The sequence below is a fragment of the Drosophila elegans genome, unplaced genomic scaffold, assembly GCF_018152505.1.
Source record: "Drosophila elegans isolate 14027-0461.03 unplaced genomic scaffold, ASM1815250v1 contig_183, whole genome shotgun sequence".
Taxonomy (NCBI): domain Eukaryota; kingdom Metazoa; phylum Arthropoda; class Insecta; order Diptera; family Drosophilidae; genus Drosophila; species Drosophila elegans.
Window position 1 is genome coordinate 2309258 of NW_024545550.1, and position 19480 is coordinate 2328737.

Genomic DNA, 19480 nt, shown 5'->3' on the forward strand with positions numbered 1-19480 from the left:
TGTTGAAATTATTCATTATGAGGGGCTAAAGATGTTTATTAAATTTTCTGTTTGGTCAACTGAAAAGCTGGTTTTAATGAGTCATTAAATGTTTTAAGCACATACAAATTATGCTTACAAATGATTTTGTGATTATGTCATTACATTTTCAAAATATTTTTTTAGTCTGTTTTTCAAAAATAAAACACCAGTTTGCCATGTACTTTTTCGTCATTTATTAATTTATTTATGCTTCATCGATTTAGGTTATAGTTTTATCTCAATGTGGGCAGGATTCGCTGTTGTATGTACTCCAGGACCTCATGTATGGTGTCATGAATCTTGGCGGGCTGAAAGCAAATAAGATACTTGGACTTAGTAGTTTTAGTAGTAGATTCCAACTGCTTACATCCTTTTCCGAATTGATACTGGCACTTGGCTGGCTCTGATCGCCAGCTGGCTCCTGGACAGGTTCCGGTGACTCCTGGTATCCTGCAGCATCTGCAGTCTCCGGCTGACAGCTCACCTCACAGCCATCGCTGGGCTCCTGGTACTCATAGGCCTGGTCCGAGTCCCACAGTCTGTTCTCGTTCACGTAGCTGTACTGCTTGGCATCGGGATGCGACTCATCGCCATCGCGCACCCACTGGAACTGGATGATCTGCCAACCGGTGCCGTTGAAGTTGAAGTCGATCATGAAGCGCAGATGATCCCGGGGACCGAGCGAAAGGCCGTCGGTGGCTTCCTCCAGTTGCTTCTGGGCTTTGGAGAAGATGCCCCGCAGGTCAGAGGAGTAGGGCTGACCACGATCCCCGTATCCACCGTCATAGGGCCTGGGATCGTGCTGATACTTTCCGCTGTTATCTGGCATGTACCAGCCCGTGGCTCCGTGCAGCTGGGGCACATATCGGCCGGGCTTCACTCGCCTGGGCACCTCCTCTCCCCGGCCCTCCAGATCCTCAGCTGTAGATGCAGCGATCAGCAAGAGTGCAGCTAGCAAACGTGTGTCCATGTTGACTACTTGGTTACGTCTGATTCGACCCCAATGCACCCGCTGTCCATTTTAGTTTTGGTCCCCACTACCGATTGTTGTTCAGCCAATAAATCGGGGGGTTTATGTCCAAGACGACATCGTTTAATTAGTTTAAATATGGGCGGGACGCGAGCTTATTCGGTGGCCGGCGAATCGATATTAGCTCATCCGTATAGAAATTCTTTGCATACTAACAAGTCATTCAGAAGCAACTTAGTTAGCAACTCGTTTGCATTGGCGGCCCCTCGTCGCATTTAACCTTTCTGAGAGGCAAGTCGGGGCAAGCCGGATCAAAATTGGGGGCGACAACGACACAAGACTAATGACACCTCTAAAAAGATGTTCCATAGATCATACTCTGATTGGTAGGCAATTCGTTTAAACTGTTTGGCCCACTGTCCGTTCAAAAACTCAATCCTACTGGTCATTATGACAAACTATAATGTTAACAAGTCGTTTAGAAAATTGTAAATATTAACTGGGTCTGACATGTCTTAATCTTACATTTTTTTGAGCGAAGAAATAAATAAATTGATAATCAATTAGGTAATGGCTTTTAAGACATCGTGCTTAGAAACCGGCATTTAATAATTTTTCGGCAGTCGTTCACCTTTCAATTTAACGACTTATGAATCAGCTCCCAGAATCCAGAAGAGATAACCCCCGAAAAAAAGACATTCAACTGCTCCATTCATCGAAGATCGATTGGTCAGACGAGTATCAATTTGTTTACATTTCAGCAAATCCAATGGGATCAAAGGTAATTAGTGTCGTTTAAATCAAATTTAAAAAGCATCATAAACAATGGAACGCCCGTTTTGCTTTAATGAGCATTAATAACAATAATAGCTGTCAATCAATCAAGCTGGCAGATCGGTCAGCCCAGCCGATTCGATATTCATTAATCAATTTGTCAGAACCGATGATTTCGGTGATCAAAACATCTCTAGAGTATTCAAAAGATGTGAAAAATCGCAATCGAAATCGAAAGCAATCACTCCCACAAAACAAGGTTCTTTGGCTTGAACTCTTGCCTCGAACTTTGTGCATATTTGGATTATTCGATCTTGGTAAGGAAGTGACTAAACCAAAATAGATATGCCATGATTCATGGGTTTAAGAAACCCAGTTTTCTCACTTAATCGATTCCAGACAATCGATGGATCATCGGTGGGGGAATTAAAAATTCTATTATAATTGTAACTTGTTGATAAGCTAACAGGTTCGCATTTCGCCCCTCTCTCGCTGAATCGATGAGTCTGGTTTGGGAATTGTTTCCAGATTTTAAATTATTCATCTGAAATCAATAAAAAGAGACTGCCCCTGGCAGTGGGTAGTCAACAATATGGTGCGTAATTTGGTGTTTTGCGGGCAATTAATTAATCTCGTTTGAACACTCCCCACCCAACAACCACTTTTTCACAGATCGTCCATCGTCCTTCGCAATGCAATTTATGCGAGTGCGCAAATTATCGCCACTTACAGCCGACAATTGGCAACTATATATGGTCGTATAAATTGATTTTAGCCGCATACTTTGTTGCCAGCAGACGGCGCCTGCAGTAATATATATTTAAATTTAACGACAATTCCGCGGTCCATCCAAACCAAGATAAACCCAATCTCAGCCTGCTGGACCTATGGAGTTCTGTGGAAGTTCGCTTCGCTTTGCTTAATAACATCGAAATTCCATTGCGCTGATCTCATCACCCGGCACTGGTGAAATCAAAACACATTTCTCTTATTCGCACTTGTCAGGCTGCAAATTTATTAATACGCGATTTTTCCTTTTTATTACAATTTATTTTATCTTCTCCTTACAAGAGCCGAAATGGAATTGCTTTGAAATTTATTTTATTTAGCACCTCCAAGAGGGGTGAGATATAAGATTGATCAATAATTTCGGAGCTTTGAACTCGCCCAACTCGCAGGCTTAGGTATTCAGCTCGAATCTAATTACCAGTCATTGTGATTGGCAATTTGTTTCATTGTTTGAACCCCTGCCCCAGTTGCCAAGTTTAATTTCGTTTTGTAAATGAATTTGTTGGGTAAAACAAATGCCAGCAATTGATGGCATAAATCGCTTGTATTTAATGGAGTCGATTAAAATGTGAATGCGCCGCCTGCTACCAAAAGCGATCCATCTATTTTGGCATTCGGTGGCTAAACTGGCTTCAGCAGTTACCAATATTTATAGACGTGCAACTCTGATTTATTCGCTCACAGCCGCTAACAATGCGATGCCTCAAAGTGTACTAATTAAACCGAAAAGAGAGCAAATGATAATTAAACAAATCTCTGGCAGCTAAACCGGGTGAACAAATTTAACTTCAAAATTCTGGAAACAAAAAAAACGCCAAATTCAGAGGAGAAAAATGATTCGCGAAGCATTGACAGCGAAATGTGTGCGATAGCCCACGCGAAATGAGACTAATTTATAGGCATTGTCGGAATGCACAGCCTATAAAGATTTCAATTGTTTTGCGCCAAATGCTAAAGACTCTCAGAAGAATTGGGAGGTGAAGATACCCGTAAATCATATGCGGAGCCGGGCGGAGAGGTCTCCTGATCCCAAACAGGAATGCCAAGGAAATAACGTAATTTCATATTGTAATCTGTTTGAAAATGTCAGTTAGTCCGTGCCTTACGCCTTTATGAACTAAGAAAAGGGGTTTCATTTAAATAAGTACTTAAGATTTAAATAGGCAGCCTTATGATTAAAACTTAAATGTTTTTTGAGAGCTTCCAGGCACCAAAAATTATAATTTCTTAATATAAACAAATATACCTTCATTATACATAGACAAAAGGCTAGTATAGATAACCCTGCTTATTATTTAATGGTACAAATGATTTTTGATTTAAATGATTAGCTTCTCTCTTTAAAAATATTATTATAAATAAAACTTAGCTGCAAATATCATATGTATTTTTTTGGAACTACGCTGGCCCCGCGATAACTACAATAGCCGCTGAAAATTACAAATATGCTCCACTAGCATAATGCTCCAGTTCACAGCCCTGAAAGATATGGAAAACGCCCTCCAATCACAAGGGAAAGCAATGTCGGTTGAGATAAATTCGGATTTCGCTTGCATATCAGCTGTAGTAAACAAGGGTTTGACTTAGTGACACATGGTAGTGCCCCGCGGCTTAATCACTTTAATTCGAAAATACGAAACTCTGCCACGAGACTCACATTTATCGTGCTCTTCCAACTTCGGAAGCTCGCCGGGTAGTGTGCGTCCGGATATCATGGGCTGCGGAACTATGCTCCCACTGAGGCTAAGGCTAAGCTGGGTCAGCATGGCGTGGATCTGGGTTTGGTTCGGGCTCTGGATGATCGCAGGTCCGGCATCTGGCGAAGTTCTCAGATGCTACGTGTGCAACGACACCGATACCTCGTGCGGCTCCTCCTGGAATTCCATAGGACATGTGGAAGAGTGTCCGAACTCAACGGTCTGCTCGATGACAGCGATGTTTCATATGGTTAACGGAAAGCCGTGGAAAACGACCCGGAGGGGCTGTGGCGAACAGCTAGAAAAAAAACAAAAGTATGTCGAAAAAGTTTGGGTTGATCATTATGTATTAGTTGATTTGCCGGAGGGCTGCTTTAGCAAGTATAGAGCAGAACAATGCTTTTGCCGTGGATCACTGTGCAATTCCGCGGGCTTTCTCTCATCGGATTTCCGGCTGCCAATGCTGCTGATCTTCCTGGCCCTCGTCTGTGGGAAAATCCTTCTTCCCGTCTAGTCGGCGACACTTTTTGGGGTGCGGTGACATGTTAAGTAATAACAATTCAGCACTTCCTGGAATTCGGAACTCGGGGCCACAGAAATAGTTTTAAGCAGATTAATGATTTATTTGCGACATTTCTCAGAGGTGAAGCCTTGTCAATAAAGTCACTGATACCAAATAAACCCAAACAAACTTGTTCTGACATTGGATATGGATCGTAAATACTTGACCGGCCGGCCAGATTAAAATCTGACCGAAGCGATCCTACCTGGGCCGCGAGATATGGCATGTGATGGCGTGTTATGGCATGTGACGCATCGAAGAAAGTGCCAGATTTGGCCAGCTTGCGGCTCAAGGTCAATGTCAAGTGTACTCAGTATGGTGTATAGTATATGCTGCGTTGGATTAATAAAATAACACCAGCAGCACTCCTGCGGTGTGAAGATCTGATATCTGATTGCGAATAGCATGCAAATCAAGTGGCAAGCGTCTGAAAATCTCAAATCGAACTTGTAATTGATTAAAAAGTCATCTTATTTGAATATTTATTAAGTACTTGTGACTGTAATGAATGCCCTCATATAGATATCGCCAAGAGCCGAATTCGAGAGCCAACTCCTCGGAGAGCAACAATAACAGCACGCGCCGTGATTCACACACCAATCTGTATGGCTCTGCTCTGTTCTGCTCTGCACTGGGTGATCGTCGATGTCGCCTCCGTGCTGAGCTGCACTGGGATCTCGTCTTGGTCTCCAGATCGCAGCTGGGTTCAGCGTACGACCTTTGGAGTGCAGTGACTGTGACGCAGTATCGATACCCGGCACGGCACTCGGTATCCAGCATCGGCGCTTGGATACTCGGCAGTCGCAGTCCGAAGATGCGGCGTTTTAATCACAGTTTATGTGGATGGCCATTATTAATCGGCATATGCCCGCCAATGTGCACCGGCAATCATTCTCCATGCGGCTATGCACTGAAAGCAATCGGACTGGAACCTAAACTACTTCTATTAAAATATTCAAATAAATAATAGTATTTTAACCTTTAAAAGGTTTTTATTACTTAACTGAAGTTAGGGTGCTATACAAATCGTACCAGTTCCTTACTATTACCAATAAGAATTTTTAATAAACGAAGTTATGTCGAATTTTCGGATTTGTGAAAGAAAGAAAGCCGAAATTTAAGTACTCTTCCTTATACAAATCACAAAAGTCTTTTTGCTGACAAAAGTGGGCTTACTTTGAAATTGTAAATAGTGTCAGAAAAAACAGGTATAAGTTGATGTACCCAATGGCAAACCTTTTTTCAAAGTTTAATGAAATCTTTACGATACTTATTTAAACTACAGTTAATGTAGGGCAATCCTATTGTGATTGGTTTAATGACATATATTTTGAGTGGAAAAATAAACAAATTATTGATTTGTAATATCGATAATTATATTTCAGCAGAGTTCCAAATTACGTATTGAAATAAACGTAAAAATAATTCTTACGCATATAAAGATTTTGTAAGTCTTAGGCAGAGTTATTGTAGATATAACCACTTTTAGTTCGATTTTCATTTTGCTTAGAATGATCGTTTTTATAAAATCAAATATATCGATTTAAACTTTATGTTTTAAGTAGTCTTTTTTGTAAGAGATTAAGATCAGATTAAGCTCATTTTTGCTGGGTAGTGACTATAATCTTGGCAGCATCTTCAGACACTGAACCGTTAAGGACACATTCCAAGCCGATCCCCAAGCCATCACTGTCAGCGCCTCGGTGTCAACGTTTGCTACAAACAATTAAATTCGCTTTTGACAACATTTTTCTTTTTGCCGGTTCCATCCGATTCCGGTTATGTTGTCAGCCCCAAAACCCAACCTCAGATCGAAACCCATCCTCATCCTCATCTTCAAGCTCAATCTCGAGCTCATCTCCATCTCGATCTTCAGCTTCGATATTAATGCATTTTGCATTGCGGCTGGCGTGCGCATTGTCTGAATTGTTTCTTATTTTATTTTATTTATATTGTTTGTACAGTTTTTTGCTGTATTTCCGCTGGAGCGTAATTTATGATTTCATTACGGCACTTTTATGGCGCTTCCGAGTGCCTCCAGGTAGTTGGGATGCGAATCTGCGATGTGATGTTGTCATCGGTTGCCACAACTAGTTAACTTCGGCTGTGAATTGGGATTGGGGAAGTAATATATAGGTATACTTTGATTATTCCTTCCTTGCTATGAATTGTCAAATAAAGAATATAAAATATTAAGTATACGACTCTAAGAAATATATAAATACATACACGGTGTATATGTAGCTATATTCGTCAAGATACAAAATTAAATGTATTGAAAGTAATATAGTTTCTTAATAAAATCTTCCATAACATTGCCATTTATAGGTACACACCCTTGTTATGTATAAATTAAGTATACGTCATGACTTTGCCTCTATTTATGTTGTTTTAAATGGTTTAGTTTATGTTTTCTTTTCGATTTGTTTTCTTTTTTGACTTTGGGGAGACATTAATGACACAGAAAACCAAAAACTTGCCTATACATTATTTTAAAATGTTAATCTTACTTTGGTGACGTCTGCTCTAACCTGAACTTCACCTCAGCTAAATAAAATGGTTCCAAAATGATTCGCTCTTATTGTTCGGCCGAATTTCGATGACAATTTTTTAAAAACCTGGGAATTTCTGTTTTTACAACTAGAGTAAACAACCCGATGACGTGTCACCGAAAGCCCCGTATCCTTAGCTCAGAAACGATCGGTATAGTGGGCGATGAACTCGATACAGCGACATTTGCCAAATAATACAAATTGCTTAATTGGTAATAAATGTAATTACATTTACTTGTGACATTGATATGGTATATAAATTATTGTTACGGAGAGCGATTAAAGTTGGAGAAGTAGAGAGAACAAAACACAAAAAAGGTGAGACAAGAAGAATTCGGCATCATCATCATGTGTCTAAAAATCAAAAGGGAGCAGCCCGGGGTATTTCTCTTCAAGAAATTTAGCTGATGAACCGAAATGAACCGACGAATCTTCTCTCGGAGAATTTTAGGCGCGACGATGCGTTGAGAGCAGCGCCGCGACTGCGAACCTGGCATATTTCTATATAAACCTGGCGTACTGGAAGGGAAACCAAACATTCCTGTTGCAGTCGCCTTTCGAGCAGGATTACCCAGTCAGCCAGACAAGCAGTCAAAGGATACCTCCCCCAAAGGATAATCAAAGCAATCATGTTCACCAAGTCCATGCTGAGCTTCACCCTGGTCGTGGTGAGTAGTGGAAAAGGATGTGCATCCTGATCAGTGCTCAAAGTGTTTTGTGTTCCCCAAGTGTAACTCAAGTGTGTCAGAAAAAAAGAAGTAAAATCCAAATTAATTTTATTACCTTGTGCTGCTTTGTTTCCGAGCAAGTTTTAGCACAATAAAATTTTTTTCGTCTGCTGCACCTTTTCTCAAGCGTTGAATCGCTAGCAGCATCCGCAGATAAATTCAAAACACAACTGCTTAGAGACCGAGTGCATTCAACTGTTCCACTTCCTGTCGCGTTTAATGAGGTTTAAACAAATCGGTTAATAAAATCACATCCTCTTTGCTTTTGCAGGCCCTCTTTGCTGTCTGCCACACCAGTCCGGTTCCGGACAACAATGGCAAGTATACGGTTCCACAGCAATCCTCTAGCGATGGAAAGTATCGCCCCAGCGACGATGGACGTTACCATGCGAATGCTCAGAACGAAGGTATTTTTTTTGTGAGCCAAGCATAAAAATATCGTGCCTACTGCCACGCCCACTGACTGCATGCCGTTGCCGCCGCCCACTAACCCCGCAGCCCTGTGAATCGATCAAAAAGCAAGCCAGACTTGCCCAGATACTAACATACATACTCTGCAATACATGTATATTTGTATAGTCGATGAAATCGATAACGCACACTTACTTATACGAATAATCTCTTGACTCTCAAATAAGTTCAAGCTCAAGGCTGACGTCTTAAATTAGCGAAATTGTAAAAAAAAATCGAGATATGCAGGCCTTAAGCTGAGCTTCCAGAACTAACCAAAAATCAACTCCGAATTGAACAATCTTATATTAAACTTATATCTTTTGTACTTATACTATAGGACGGAGTGGTTCGCAAGACAGTTTAGGTAAACAACTGAAAAGAAGGCAGAAAAGTCACATTACCCTCACAGAATCACACAAATCCGAACTCATTTCACACAAAAAGCAGTCCAAAATTTCCATTAAAAAAAAAAACCTTATAATTGGGTATTCCAACTTAACTGTAGTTTAACAACTGTAGTTTAGCACTAAATTTAAATATTTTTAGACTCAACTGCCACCTTTGTACAAACACAAAATGAGAAACTAATTAATTCTGTAAATATCTAATGTTGGATATGTATAACTTGAATAGTTTCAAAACTTTAACGCAAGTCACTCACCAAAAACACTCGAACAGAAAGAAGTCATGTTAAGTAGGCAGCCCACTAACCTTAGTTTTATATTGTTGTCCTAAAGGTCGCTATCACCACATGCCACAGCCCTATAGACATGTGGACGATCAGCGTGAGCTTGGAGTCTACCATCACATTCCCAATCCCTATGATGGTGGCTATGGACCCTATGCCGGATTAAATCTTCCCTATATCCATGACGACAGGCCCTACAAGTGAGTAACTCAGCCGCAATTGTAAAAGAACTTTGTTTTATTCGATGTATTTATTCGCTTTGTAGCCACGACCTGTACACAGTAAGTAACGCCGAGTTTAACGTGCCGGAAATTCCCTTGGAGTACGGCTTTCCCGATCATGAACCTCATCACCAACCGAGCACACAGCACTAAGACACCCCAAGATCCCCACGAATTCCAACATCCGGCAAACACAGCGAAACATTTCCCCAACAAAATCCAAAAATTCCCGAAACACCCCCAGCTTTCATCAAACTATCCAAGCAAAAAATGCAAATGTTTTTCGGCTCTGCAATCAAAATAAACATCTCGCGCTACATGACACCCCCACCAAACGGTATCCTGCATGACCCCCAAATCCCTTACCACCAAAAACCACCATGCCACACAACACGCATGCCCACACGCCAGACCAGAATACAAGCCAATGATCACAACACCCACAACAACACTCGCAGAGCACGACCACAAAGAAACCCACTACCACCACCAAGAGGACGACGACGACAACCACCACGACCACCACCACGCCCCGAAACATCCTGTTCAACTACGATGACGAGGGTCGCCACAAGATTCTGCACAAGGAAGAGGTCCGCAAGCAGGACAAATACGATCATTCGTAAGTTTAAATTTGAAAAAGGAATTCGCCAACTAGCATAATTAACTTCAGAAAGGAATGACTCGTTTGGGGTTTTTATTTATTTTTGAGCAAAAATGTTGTTGCCTAATAAGTGTCAAAATTTAAGAACGATTCACGATTAAACACCTGTTTTTTCCCAAACAGTTACCTGACCGAGAACGGAATCTATGGCGAGGAGCAGGCTAAGCTGCATCACACCGGAGGAACCCATGCCAAGGGCTACTATGAGTACACCGGCGACGATGGCAAGCTGTACCGCGTGAACTACGCCTCCAACAATGGCGGCTTCATGCCCGAAGGCGACCACATCCATCCGATTCCCGACGCCATCGCCCGTGCCCTCAAGTACGTGGAGGAGCAGCACAAGGCCAACGGCGGAGCCCAGTTCGACCATCGCGGCTTCCGCATCAACCACATGACCAAGGATATCAAGGCCCAGATCAAGGCGATCCATGTGGAGCGCATGCCCAAGGAGCTGGGCGACCAGATCCGCATGCTGGAGCACGAGGTGGAGCTCGCCGAGCAGGAGGAGCGCGAGGAGCTGGCCGAGATGGAGCGCCGGCGGAAGGCAGGCAGACATCACTAAGTGCCAACTGCGAGCTCGCCTCATCCACAGCCATATAGTCCCGCTACCCAAGCCCCAGAAACAGTCCTAGTCCATCCAGAATCCAGAATCCACACTCCAACACCCAATTCCATTCCCCCCATGCATTTGCCGAGTGATCAACGGGCAAACACTATAACAAGCCATCGCAATACCGCAAAAAAAAAATTAACAAAAAAAGGAAAAGGAAAAATGGAAGGTGAAGAATGTCAGCATCGAATTGCAACCGGAGAATATTCGTATATATAGTCCGCTTCTATGTTATTTCGTATTTATTTATCCGTCGAACTTGTCGAATTTGACGATGTTGCTATGCATAAGATAATTAATTTGTTATATGATATATCGAAATAAAACCTACTAAAAATTTGTTATAAATTACCAAGAATTTTGATTTGAAGATCACCCCAAGCCCTTGAGTTGAGCGGGGCACAATTTGTTTCAAAGGCCAATACGCAGTAAATAATGCAAGTGCCTGATATTTTGCCAAATTGTATTCAACTTTTTCAATACACAATATGCGGGCAGTGTTTTAAAATTAATGGGTTTGTTGAACCAACTAAGGCGAACAAAAACAAGTCTCATTCTAAGTACGTATTGTCTGTAGGCGCCGAATACATTTGGTATACACATTTCTGATAAGCGGGAATTGACCCAATTTTATGAAAGCTGTTTTTAAGTCTGACCTTGCTACAATGATTCCGTAGCAATATTATATACGAGATTAGGGTTTGTGGCTACTACATTAGTTTTGAATAATCACTAGTTTTTTGTATTTGCCAAAAGAGATTACATTTTTTCAATGGTTTCATGAGTTTGAAGTATGCCATGGCTCGGCCGGAAGCAATGAAATGCCACTTACTCATACATAATTCAAATCAAGTTCTGAGACTTTTAAACTCTCACTTAAATATTTGTTTCTTTTTAATTTTAGCTACTAATCGCAGCACACTTTTAAGCTGAGTAGTAAATAGACAGAGCTTTTAAGGCGTTAACAAGCCAGCGAGCTTGGTTGTCTATAATCAATAAATTTAAGAAAAAATGGCTGCCTTCCAGTAACCAAAAACCTTAGGTAGTAGTCTTTATGTTTTATAATTGTGTTATTTATTTATATTAATTTAGGAAGGCTGAACACACGTTTTTCACTTAACTAAGCAGTTAAAAATCAATTTCAATGCTTGGTATGAACCACGTTGGCTGCGGCTGGCTGACTGGCATAAAAGGCGGAGTTCACGCCGTCATCTAAAAGGAGTTGATGGTAATACTAAAAATATTTAAAGGATTTTTTTGCAGATACTCACAAGTGATCACGGGACGGAAACCATTGGCATCGGCCAGGTATTTGACTCCCACGCGAAGACCCTCGGGTGTGATGAAGGAGTAGGCTCCCTCCACTTGCTCCTCCTGCTGCTGGCCACCGATATTCACCGGAGCACCCTTCTCCTCGCCGTGAATGCCATTCTCCGTCTCATAGCTGTAGGCATAGGAACCCGGACCGTAGTTCACATCGTTCTTCTGCTCCACAATTCTGGCCTGGGCAGCGGCAATGTAGGGATTGTATTTCTTGTAGAATCCATCGTAGTAGCGACGCAGGTTGTACAGATCGCGATTCCGGTAGTACAGATCCCGGTAGTATGGGTTCCTGAGGTAGGGATTGTACTGGGTCTGTCCTTCACAGGCAATGGCAGCCAAGACGAGCACAAAAAGGCAGGATAACTGGAAGCACACTCTGAGTTAGAAACACATCACTTTCTAAGGGATTTCAATCAAGTTTACCAGCTTCAAAGACATTTTGCTTTTTGGCAACTTTCAACGATGGTCTGTCCGACGGAACTGTAACAGCTTCCGCGGCTAACTGATCGTTTTATAACCAACTTTGAATCCAAACCAGCCCATTTTGCATAAGCATCAAATTTCGGTCCATAAAATTGATTGTATTCGGTCAGTGGCCAGCTAAAAACTTTTGGGCCAGAGAGTTTGACAATTTCCGTTTAGAATTTAGATTGGTTTTTATTATAATTCGCGTATCTTTTGTTAATATAATTTAGAGCAGAGAGTAGCCGACAAAACGATTGGCTAAACATGCAAACACACAGCTGGGGGCGTTAAGTGTCTATTCGTGTTTAACCATATGAAGATATAAATGCTAATTTCGATTATGGAAATATTGTGTATTCAGTAGTGAAATTCGAGGAGCCAGTAAACAAATTAATTGAGATTTACATTTTCCATTATTTTCCACCCACTTGGGCTTACATCACTCCTACAAAACTACGAATTAATTAGCTTTCTATAGGCAATTCACCAACTAAGCTAGCACGAAAATTATTAACTACCTTTTAAGATTTTTCTCATTTAGGTAATCAATAAAATGGCAGGCGAAGTATGCATATATTTCTGTTTACCTCAGCTCAATTGTGTCGAATATAATTTATTGTTTCCATCTGAAATTGAGGTGAATAAAGCATGAATGGGCGACTGAGACCCGGGCACATGAATAAATATGAATGAAGTTGGAGTTGGTTGTGTGGAGAAGATATCTCCGTGGAGAAGGGGCTTTGGGGGAAGTCATCTCGATTGCATCGCCGGCCTTCACATTTCGCGTGCGATTTGACAGCAGTCAACGAGTGCAACAATAGCTATGTAATTGTATTTCTACACTAGTCAGCAAAAGTCACGTGCCACTCAACTCAGGTTTTCGTTTTATTAATTGGAACCTTTTATGTGCACCCTAAAACGTGAATACCATTTATTTAACTGTCCAAATTAGCATTCTTATGGCTGAGATAGCTGAGAACAAAACAAATTGGGATCAATAGGCAATCCGCGACTAACCCAAACAAATTTGGTTTCTATTCAAAACACAAACACAACTTTGCCCACATCTGGAACTATAAATGTCCAAAGGCTGGCAATTCGTGTATTTTATGGGTCCGATTCTGAAGTCGCTGCTTTGAGGAATGCGTTAAATAAGATCTGCCTATGGACCAGACAAAAGATCTTTATTAGCTGATTTGCATAAACGAGTCGTTGAATATTTGTCGTTTTATTAATTGGCTCGAATTTATTTAAGTTTAGTATTTAAATATTCATTGAGAATTTGTGTTAGCTTTGAATTCGCTAGGTTTTGTGTATTAAAACTTATTGCCTGCGCTTTGATAAATTGTTGACCACCAGATTTAACTTGTAATAAAGACCAATGATAAAGTTTCGTTTGAATCGGCGCGTGGAATGCGATAATTTATACTTTATATTGTATTTGTTACATCATATTTTTCAACAAAAACGATGACACCCGGAAGGCAAAAGGCAACCACACCTAAATTATTAATCAGCTACTGACAGTCTCAAAATGTGTGAGTTTCAACCACCAATTGCTTAACAGTTGAGTTACAAAACAATTAGAACATAAATTATTCAGCGGTCAAATTATAAAAATGGGAACGTCCTTTTAGCGGCTATAAAACTAGTTGCCGTTGAATGCCAGAAACCAGTTAAAGTTAAGTGTGGAAAATGTCAGCAGTCAAAAAGCAGAAGAAAATGGGAGCATAGCGCTCCTACGAGGATTACATCTACATGGTCAACATGTATATTTATATATATATATATTTATTTCCTTAGCTGCCGTGACAGTAAGTTCGACATTATGTTGGTGTATTTTAATAATAAATGTCAATGTTTCACAGTTGATGAGCATTACATACCAATTCTTTATGGTTATACATCCAACTGTGGGAAAGAAAACTTAGTCAGTACTAAAATATAGTTTAGATATTTAATGTCTTGTATAGAATTAATATGCCCAATGAAAGTTTAGTCATTAAAATGTGTTTTTTGATAACGAAGCTAAATCATCATTGAGATTACTATCATTTTTAAAGTAAAAATGAATATATGTCGACAAATAAAAAAATACTTGTACTTTTGCTATATTATTTGACCCGTCAGTTTGCTGAAACAAGTGAACTAAAAGAGGCCAATATGAAGGTGTATTGTAATGAATATATGCCCTACGGACTACAAACCAATGTTGTTATAACCATGGAAAATCTCCCAGTTAAGTCTGCAATAACAATACATCTGAGTACTCCAAGCTACCTGTTGGCTTTTTTCGAGATCGGAAATGTGCCCAAAGAGATGCCGCCCAAGTTTAAGAAAACCTCATCAATCAGTAGAGAGCTTTCGTTGTATGCAATTAGAACGAAAACAAAACCTGTTTATGAGGAGGGATACTTTGCCAATTTAACTGCAACATTTTGGTCGAAAAGCGATAGGATTCTCAAGCTTCTTGGTCGAACGAAATCATCTTCACGGATTTCCGAAGTAAGGGAAATTGTGCCCATTAAAGTGAATCACCAGCGTTGCCATCCGCATTTGACAATGCCAAAGTGCTCAGATCCCCAGTCCCCAATACAAGTACTGATCACCCGTGGACTTTTCATAAATGCTCTATTTCTGGAGACCTGCAATCTAACAATCAGGACTACTTATAATTGGTCCCTGAAGGATCCGGTTGGGTTTTGTGAGTAGTTAGCTTACTACATCATCTTTTCTATCCTTTATTTCCACAGCACAGTTTTTATCATATAATACAGAAAGCCCACATTTAAGTATTCGGCCATTTACATTGCGGTTTTCCCCATCTCATGAATTGTGGCGCAATTTTTATGTATTACAAGTCAAGGGAATGCTTAATGGATTCTATTTCTCTTCCCGCTGTTATATAAAACTGATAATGGGTCAGGTGGAGGCCATAATTATTGGAGGTAAAACAAGGAGTGCCTTGCGAAGTGAAATTCTGTGGATGGACGGCTCAACGAGCTACGACTTCTCCAAGAGAAGTAAGGATGTTCAGTTTTCTTCCTACAATTGGAACTGCTATTCGCTTGAGGACAGTCGCAATCCATTTTGCCATCAAAATATATCGTCGGGTGAGAGGTTTCCAGAAAGGCTTGTTATATACTTTTATACTTTTATTCTTCTTTAGTTGCGGCGTTTTCGATTCCTGCAAATTCTTTAGAAACTGGTTTCAGATATATATTCCGTTTGAAAGTGACTAGAGATAATGATCCTAGTATTTCTTCGCAAAAAAAACAAATTATTACAATTGTAAATGATAACATGCTACAGGTAACGATACAATGTGTAAGAAATTGTCGAGGAGATTTCTTCATTCCGGATTCGAAGGTGCATCTTGATGCAAGATGCACTAATTGCGGAAGTCAAATCATAAGATACAAATGGTATGTTGATGGTCAGTTTATACTTACCAACAAGGAGTTGATACTGGACATACGAACTTCATCGAATGAGATGCGCGTTGAGCTACTTGTTTCATCGGCAGATGGGCGGTACGGTTGGCATGGTAAGATCCTGGTTAAGAACCCGGCTCCCACTGGTGGGACATGTTCGGTGAATCCGAAGGAAGGTCACGAGGCACTCACTCCGTTTTATCCCTGTTGTCGAAACTTTGTGTCATCGAATAGCCCAATTGAGTACTGGTATTACGCTGGTTCGGTACTTCTCAATAACTGCCTGGATTGCAACTGCGAGGTGTACTTACCTGTTACAAATTTTATTAAGGTGTTAGTATGCGATGTTTTCTGGTCTTGTCACACCACTTGGATAAAGGTTAAAGTCGCTGCCCTGAAAAATATTCCTCACAATATCCCTCAACTTCTGAGTGAAGGACCCTTACATCGGTATTTGCAAGTCATTCAATCTGGAGCATCTCACTTATCCAAAGCAGAATCTGGAATAATTCTTCTAAGGAACTTTACTGCGATTCAACCTCAATCATGGAGCTCCCTCGCAAGACTGGCTAACCTTACCTTAACATTAGCTTATCGTTTTTATCCCGCAGATCAAAAGTCGGAAGTATTACTAGCAATGGTGGTTAACAAAATGAACAATAACATACGAGAAATATACCTAGACCATAATGTATCCTTTCTTAAAGAAAAGCCATTTGCCAACTTGTATCTTGCTTGTTTGGAGATCTATGAAGTTATGAAAAGGTTGTACAAAAGCAGTTATCAACCTCCATGGCTTACCTATCATCAGAACCATGATCTAAATGAAGGAGTGATTAGTGATCTTCAAACATTGGGCAGCGGAATAACCATATTTCCATGGATTGCACTATTGAACTCTACCTCGGAAAAGGATCGCCTACATAGTCATTTTAGTTTTCCTAAACGTGATATACACGAAGCAAATCTTCTTGGTAAAAAAGACGCCGTTACAGTGACAATTCATTGCTTTGACACTTTTCCAAAAAAAATTACCAAAATCAAATCGGGTGATCAAAATCACGTTGTTTACTTAACACCAGCCGTTATTAAGGAAGTTCTGGGTAAAACTAGTGGTCGAGTGTGTATTAAGGTGGTGTCTACTGAGCAAAACCTGCATTGGTGGTATCCAGCTGAAAAACGACCCTGTGCTCTTGTAGTTTCTGTTCGCATTTTTGAAAAAGTGGATCAATTTACGGCTCAGATACCGCTCATCGATAGTCAAATTATCTTCAAGACGATGGCGCTTGGACCTATTCAGAGCAGGTCATCGAAATTTCGAGCGACCGATGGGGATACTATTACCCATGCTGGACTTTATGTTAATGCCATGAAAGAGGGTACCCTTCATACTTTTCAAGACATACGTATGTACCGGGTAGTGCTGAAGCAGCACACATTACTGGCTGTGCACTTCACTAGAAACACTCACGAGTTGCAAGTGATTCTGAAAATAAGGTACAAGCCTCTGTTCCGAGAGATTTCCGCTTCAAAGTGTCGGGTCCATGGGCACAAGCACAAAACACTGCTTTTGCGAAATAACTGTCATAAGAAACGACGGGCATATATGGCATTGCGGATTGCCTCTAATACATCGATTATACATAGCGCCAACACACCCATAGACGATGGACCCGCAAGTTTTACATTTATATTTCAAATCCGTAGCTGTGATACCTGGGCATATAACTATCCGGGGACAGAGCAACGATGGTTACAGCACGGCTGTTACCCAACCATGGATCTGAGTGTCAAGAGGGGGGGGCGCTGCCAGTGCTCTGTCCTGGGAACGTACACCAACTATTTGTACTATATTCCCCCTCATCAGGTTCCAGTTAAAGCATATAGAGAAGCACAGATCAATATTTACGTTGTCGTATTTTATTCGGTTACCTTTTCAATTATACTGCTGTTGATAGTGTGTTTATACATATACCGAAATAGCCTTCACAATAAGACGATTTTATATCCTAATTTCGAAACGGAGGATAAATCTAAAAGAGAGCTACATGATTTTGTGATCTCTTTGAAAACCGGAGGACGTTTAAATGCCGGAACCACCGCATCAGTTAAGCTGGCATTGTATAGCACATTTGGAACGAAGCGAAAGATCACTGTTTTCCAAGATCCTGGGCACATATTTATCAAGCAAAATACCTCAATATATCTATGGATACGCTCTCGAGACATCCGTATACCCACGGAAGTGTTGGTTTACCACAACAATGCCGGACGTTTTCCAAGTTGGTTTTTACGCCGCATAGAGGTGAACGACATGCAAACCCGGGAGTCGCAGGTCTTTATGGTCCAAACATGGGTGAAAGAAGATAGGTTTTTATTGACATCATCCCTGATCTATCGTCCTGGAGACGTACGCTTCCTTGACAGTTGGAAGACCCGATTCAGGACCCACTTCGAGATGCTCTGGATCAATTGGTCAATGTGGCAGCCCGTAAACGGAGGTTGGAGGGAATCCGTACGTTATCAACACATGACCCGAGCTAAGAGATTTTGCGTTTTTATCAGTAAACTAGTTATTACCCTAACATGCAGTGCTGCGTATTTCGGCTTGACAACAACGCAAAGTTTACAATTACGCCGCAAACAGTTTATGAACTATAAGGATTTGGCTATTCTATCCATATTCAGCTTGTTCATCGATGTAGTCGTGCAAATAGTTTTTGATTTAACAAGCTGGAAATGTGGTTAATTCGTGCTTATACATTAAATTGTCCTTCTAATCTAATAAGCGAAAAACTGTTGATAATCTTGGGAAAAATCTGAGATGTGTTGGTAATTACACGATAATAAAGGTAAAGCGCTTAGTTTAACTATATGTCAAAACATTAGTGTGACAAATTTGCATATGGGGGGAGTTTCCGAAGACCCACACCCTCATATCAAATGTCTTGGCCGCGATTTGCATTAATTAGCCATGAGCCATAATCGACGACGCCCACGTGCTGCAGATCGATCCCTCTGCCATTTAAGACGCTCGTCAATTTGCATAAATCACATTAGTAGTAAACTGAGCCCAACAATGCTCGGATACCCAGACGGATTAGCACAGATGGGGCCACTCACAACTGGTGTACTGGTGTCTGTACTGGCTTAAGGTCAATCCATGGATTCATGGTCCCATGCCATGTGCTCCAGTTAAGTCTCGTGCCTTCCTGACCACTCGAACCAGTTTAGGCCGCCAAACCGGAGCAAAGTGTTGGCCATCCTTGACCATGAAATGGGCAGCTCATGCCAGCACACCGGCCAACTGGCGATTCCCAGTCCAAACGTCAGTTTTCCACAAAATCGCAGTAGCTGGGATCGCGACATGACCAGAACCACTGACATTTAACCGCAGCAACTGGTTCGCCACTTCGTCCATTGCTGGTGGCTTCTGCTGCGCTGTGTAATTATTTATTTATGCCCACATTGACATTAGCATTAGCCAGTGCAAAGTATGCCAGGCTAGACCGTAGACGCAGACCCA

General features: G+C 41.0%; 6 protein-coding genes across 11 annotated transcripts; 4 read left to right on the top strand and 2 right to left on the bottom strand.

The window, feature by feature from the left end:
• Nucleotides 1-200: 200 nt before the first annotated feature.
• LOC108137902 lies at nt 201-1076 on the bottom strand. The gene is made up of 2 exons (XM_017259842.2): nt 389-1076; nt 201-329 (listed from the first exon to the last, which is right to left on the bottom strand). The coding sequence occupies exons 1-2, from the start codon at nt 989-991 to the stop codon at nt 255-257; spliced, it is 678 nt and encodes a 225-aa protein (XP_017115331.1). The 5' UTR covers nt 992-1076; the 3' UTR covers nt 201-254.
• Nucleotides 1077-4208: 3132 nt separating this feature from the next.
• On the top strand, nt 4209-4932 carry LOC108137907. Its single transcript, XM_017259847.2, has one exon. It carries the CDS (start codon nt 4268-4270, stop codon nt 4763-4765), a length of 498 nt encoding a protein of 165 aa, XP_017115336.1. The 5' UTR covers nt 4209-4267; the 3' UTR covers nt 4766-4932.
• A 230-nt stretch (nt 4933-5162) lies between these two features.
• On the top strand, nt 5163-5953 carry LOC121466863. Its single transcript, XM_041707534.1, has 2 exons — nt 5163-5262; nt 5336-5953. Exons 1-2 carry the CDS (start codon nt 5219-5221, stop codon nt 5778-5780), a joined length of 489 nt encoding a protein of 162 aa, XP_041563468.1. The 5' UTR covers nt 5163-5218; the 3' UTR covers nt 5781-5953.
• Nucleotides 5954-7903: 1950 nt separating this feature from the next.
• On the top strand, nt 7904-11080 carry LOC108137894 (larval cuticle protein LCP-30). 4 transcript variants are annotated; one of them, XM_017259833.2, is made up of 7 exons: nt 7904-8033; nt 8365-8500; nt 8884-8910; nt 9284-9434; nt 9500-9515; nt 9914-10077; nt 10243-11080. In XM_017259833.2, the coding sequence occupies exons 1-7, from the start codon at nt 7995-7997 to the stop codon at nt 10682-10684; spliced, it is 975 nt and encodes a 324-aa protein (XP_017115322.1). In that variant the 5' UTR covers nt 7904-7994; the 3' UTR covers nt 10685-11080. The 4 variants fall into 4 exon arrangements, with proteins under 4 accessions (XP_017115322.1, XP_041563370.1, XP_041563371.1 ...); XM_041707436.1 differs by having other exon boundaries at nt 8365-8410; XM_041707437.1 differs by lacking the exon at nt 8884-8910 and having other exon boundaries at nt 8365-8410.
• Nucleotides 11081-11783: 703 nt separating this feature from the next.
• Nucleotides 11784-12553, bottom strand: LOC108137910 (larval cuticle protein LCP-22). Its single transcript, XM_017259851.2, has 3 exons — nt 12479-12553; nt 12004-12418; nt 11784-11944 (listed from the first exon to the last, which is right to left on the bottom strand). Exons 1-3 carry the CDS (start codon nt 12491-12493, stop codon nt 11874-11876), a joined length of 501 nt encoding a protein of 166 aa, XP_017115340.1. The 5' UTR covers nt 12494-12553; the 3' UTR covers nt 11784-11873.
• A 2090-nt stretch (nt 12554-14643) lies between these two features.
• LOC108137878 lies at nt 14644-18703 on the top strand. Of its 3 annotated transcripts, none has more exons than XM_041707406.1 (3): nt 14644-15224; nt 15274-15633; nt 15690-18703. In XM_041707406.1, exons 1-3 carry the CDS (start codon nt 14684-14686, stop codon nt 18701-18703), a joined length of 3915 nt encoding a protein of 1304 aa, XP_041563340.1. In that variant the 5' UTR covers nt 14644-14683. The 3 variants fall into 3 exon arrangements, with proteins under 3 accessions (XP_041563340.1, XP_041563341.1, XP_041563342.1); XM_041707407.1 differs by having other exon boundaries at nt 15181-15224; nt 15279-15633; XM_041707408.1 differs by lacking the exon at nt 14644-15224 and having other exon boundaries at nt 15462-15628.
• Nucleotides 18704-19480: the final 777 nt, after the last annotated feature.

Excerpts from the sequence above, each read along its gene's own strand:
- LOC108137902 (XM_017259842.2), bottom strand. The coding sequence starts at position 991 with ATGGACACACGTTTGCTAGCTGCACTCTTGCTGATCGCTGCATCTACA. Across the intron at positions 330-388 it reads GTATCAATTCGGAAAAGGAT|CCCGCCAAGATTCATGACAC; the intron begins GTAAGCAGTTGG and ends ATTTGCTTTCAG.
- LOC108137907 (XM_017259847.2), top strand. The coding sequence starts at position 4,268 with ATGGGCTGCGGAACTATGCTCCCACTGAGGCTAAGGCTAAGCTGGGTC.
- LOC121466863 (XM_041707534.1), top strand. The coding sequence starts at position 5,219 with ATGCAAATCAAGTGGCAAGCGTCTGAAAATCTCAAATCGAACTT. Across the intron at positions 5,263-5,335 it reads GAAAATCTCAAATCGAACTT|ATATCGCCAAGAGCCGAATT; the intron begins GTAATTGATTAA and ends GCCCTCATATAG.
- LOC108137894 (XM_017259833.2), top strand. The coding sequence starts at position 7,995 with ATGTTCACCAAGTCCATGCTGAGCTTCACCCTGGTCGTG. Across the intron at positions 8,501-8,883 it reads TGCGAATGCTCAGAACGAAG|GACGGAGTGGTTCGCAAGAC; the intron begins GTATTTTTTTTG and ends CTTATACTATAG. Across the intron at positions 8,911-9,283 it reads TGGTTCGCAAGACAGTTTAG|GTCGCTATCACCACATGCCA; the intron begins GTAAACAACTGA and ends GTTGTCCTAAAG.
- LOC108137910 (XM_017259851.2), bottom strand. Across the intron at positions 11,945-12,003 it reads TTTCCGTCCCGTGATCACTT|ATGACGGCGTGAACTCCGCC; the intron begins GTGAGTATCTGC and ends AACTCCTTTTAG.
- LOC108137878 (XM_041707406.1), top strand. The coding sequence starts at position 14,684 with ATGAAGGTGTATTGTAATGAATATATGCCCTACGGACTACAAACCAAT. Across the intron at positions 15,225-15,273 it reads GAAGGATCCGGTTGGGTTTT|CACAGTTTTTATCATATAAT; the intron begins GTGAGTAGTTAG and ends TTATTTCCACAG. Across the intron at positions 15,634-15,689 it reads CCATCAAAATATATCGTCGG|TTGCGGCGTTTTCGATTCCT; the intron begins GTGAGAGGTTTC and ends ATTCTTCTTTAG.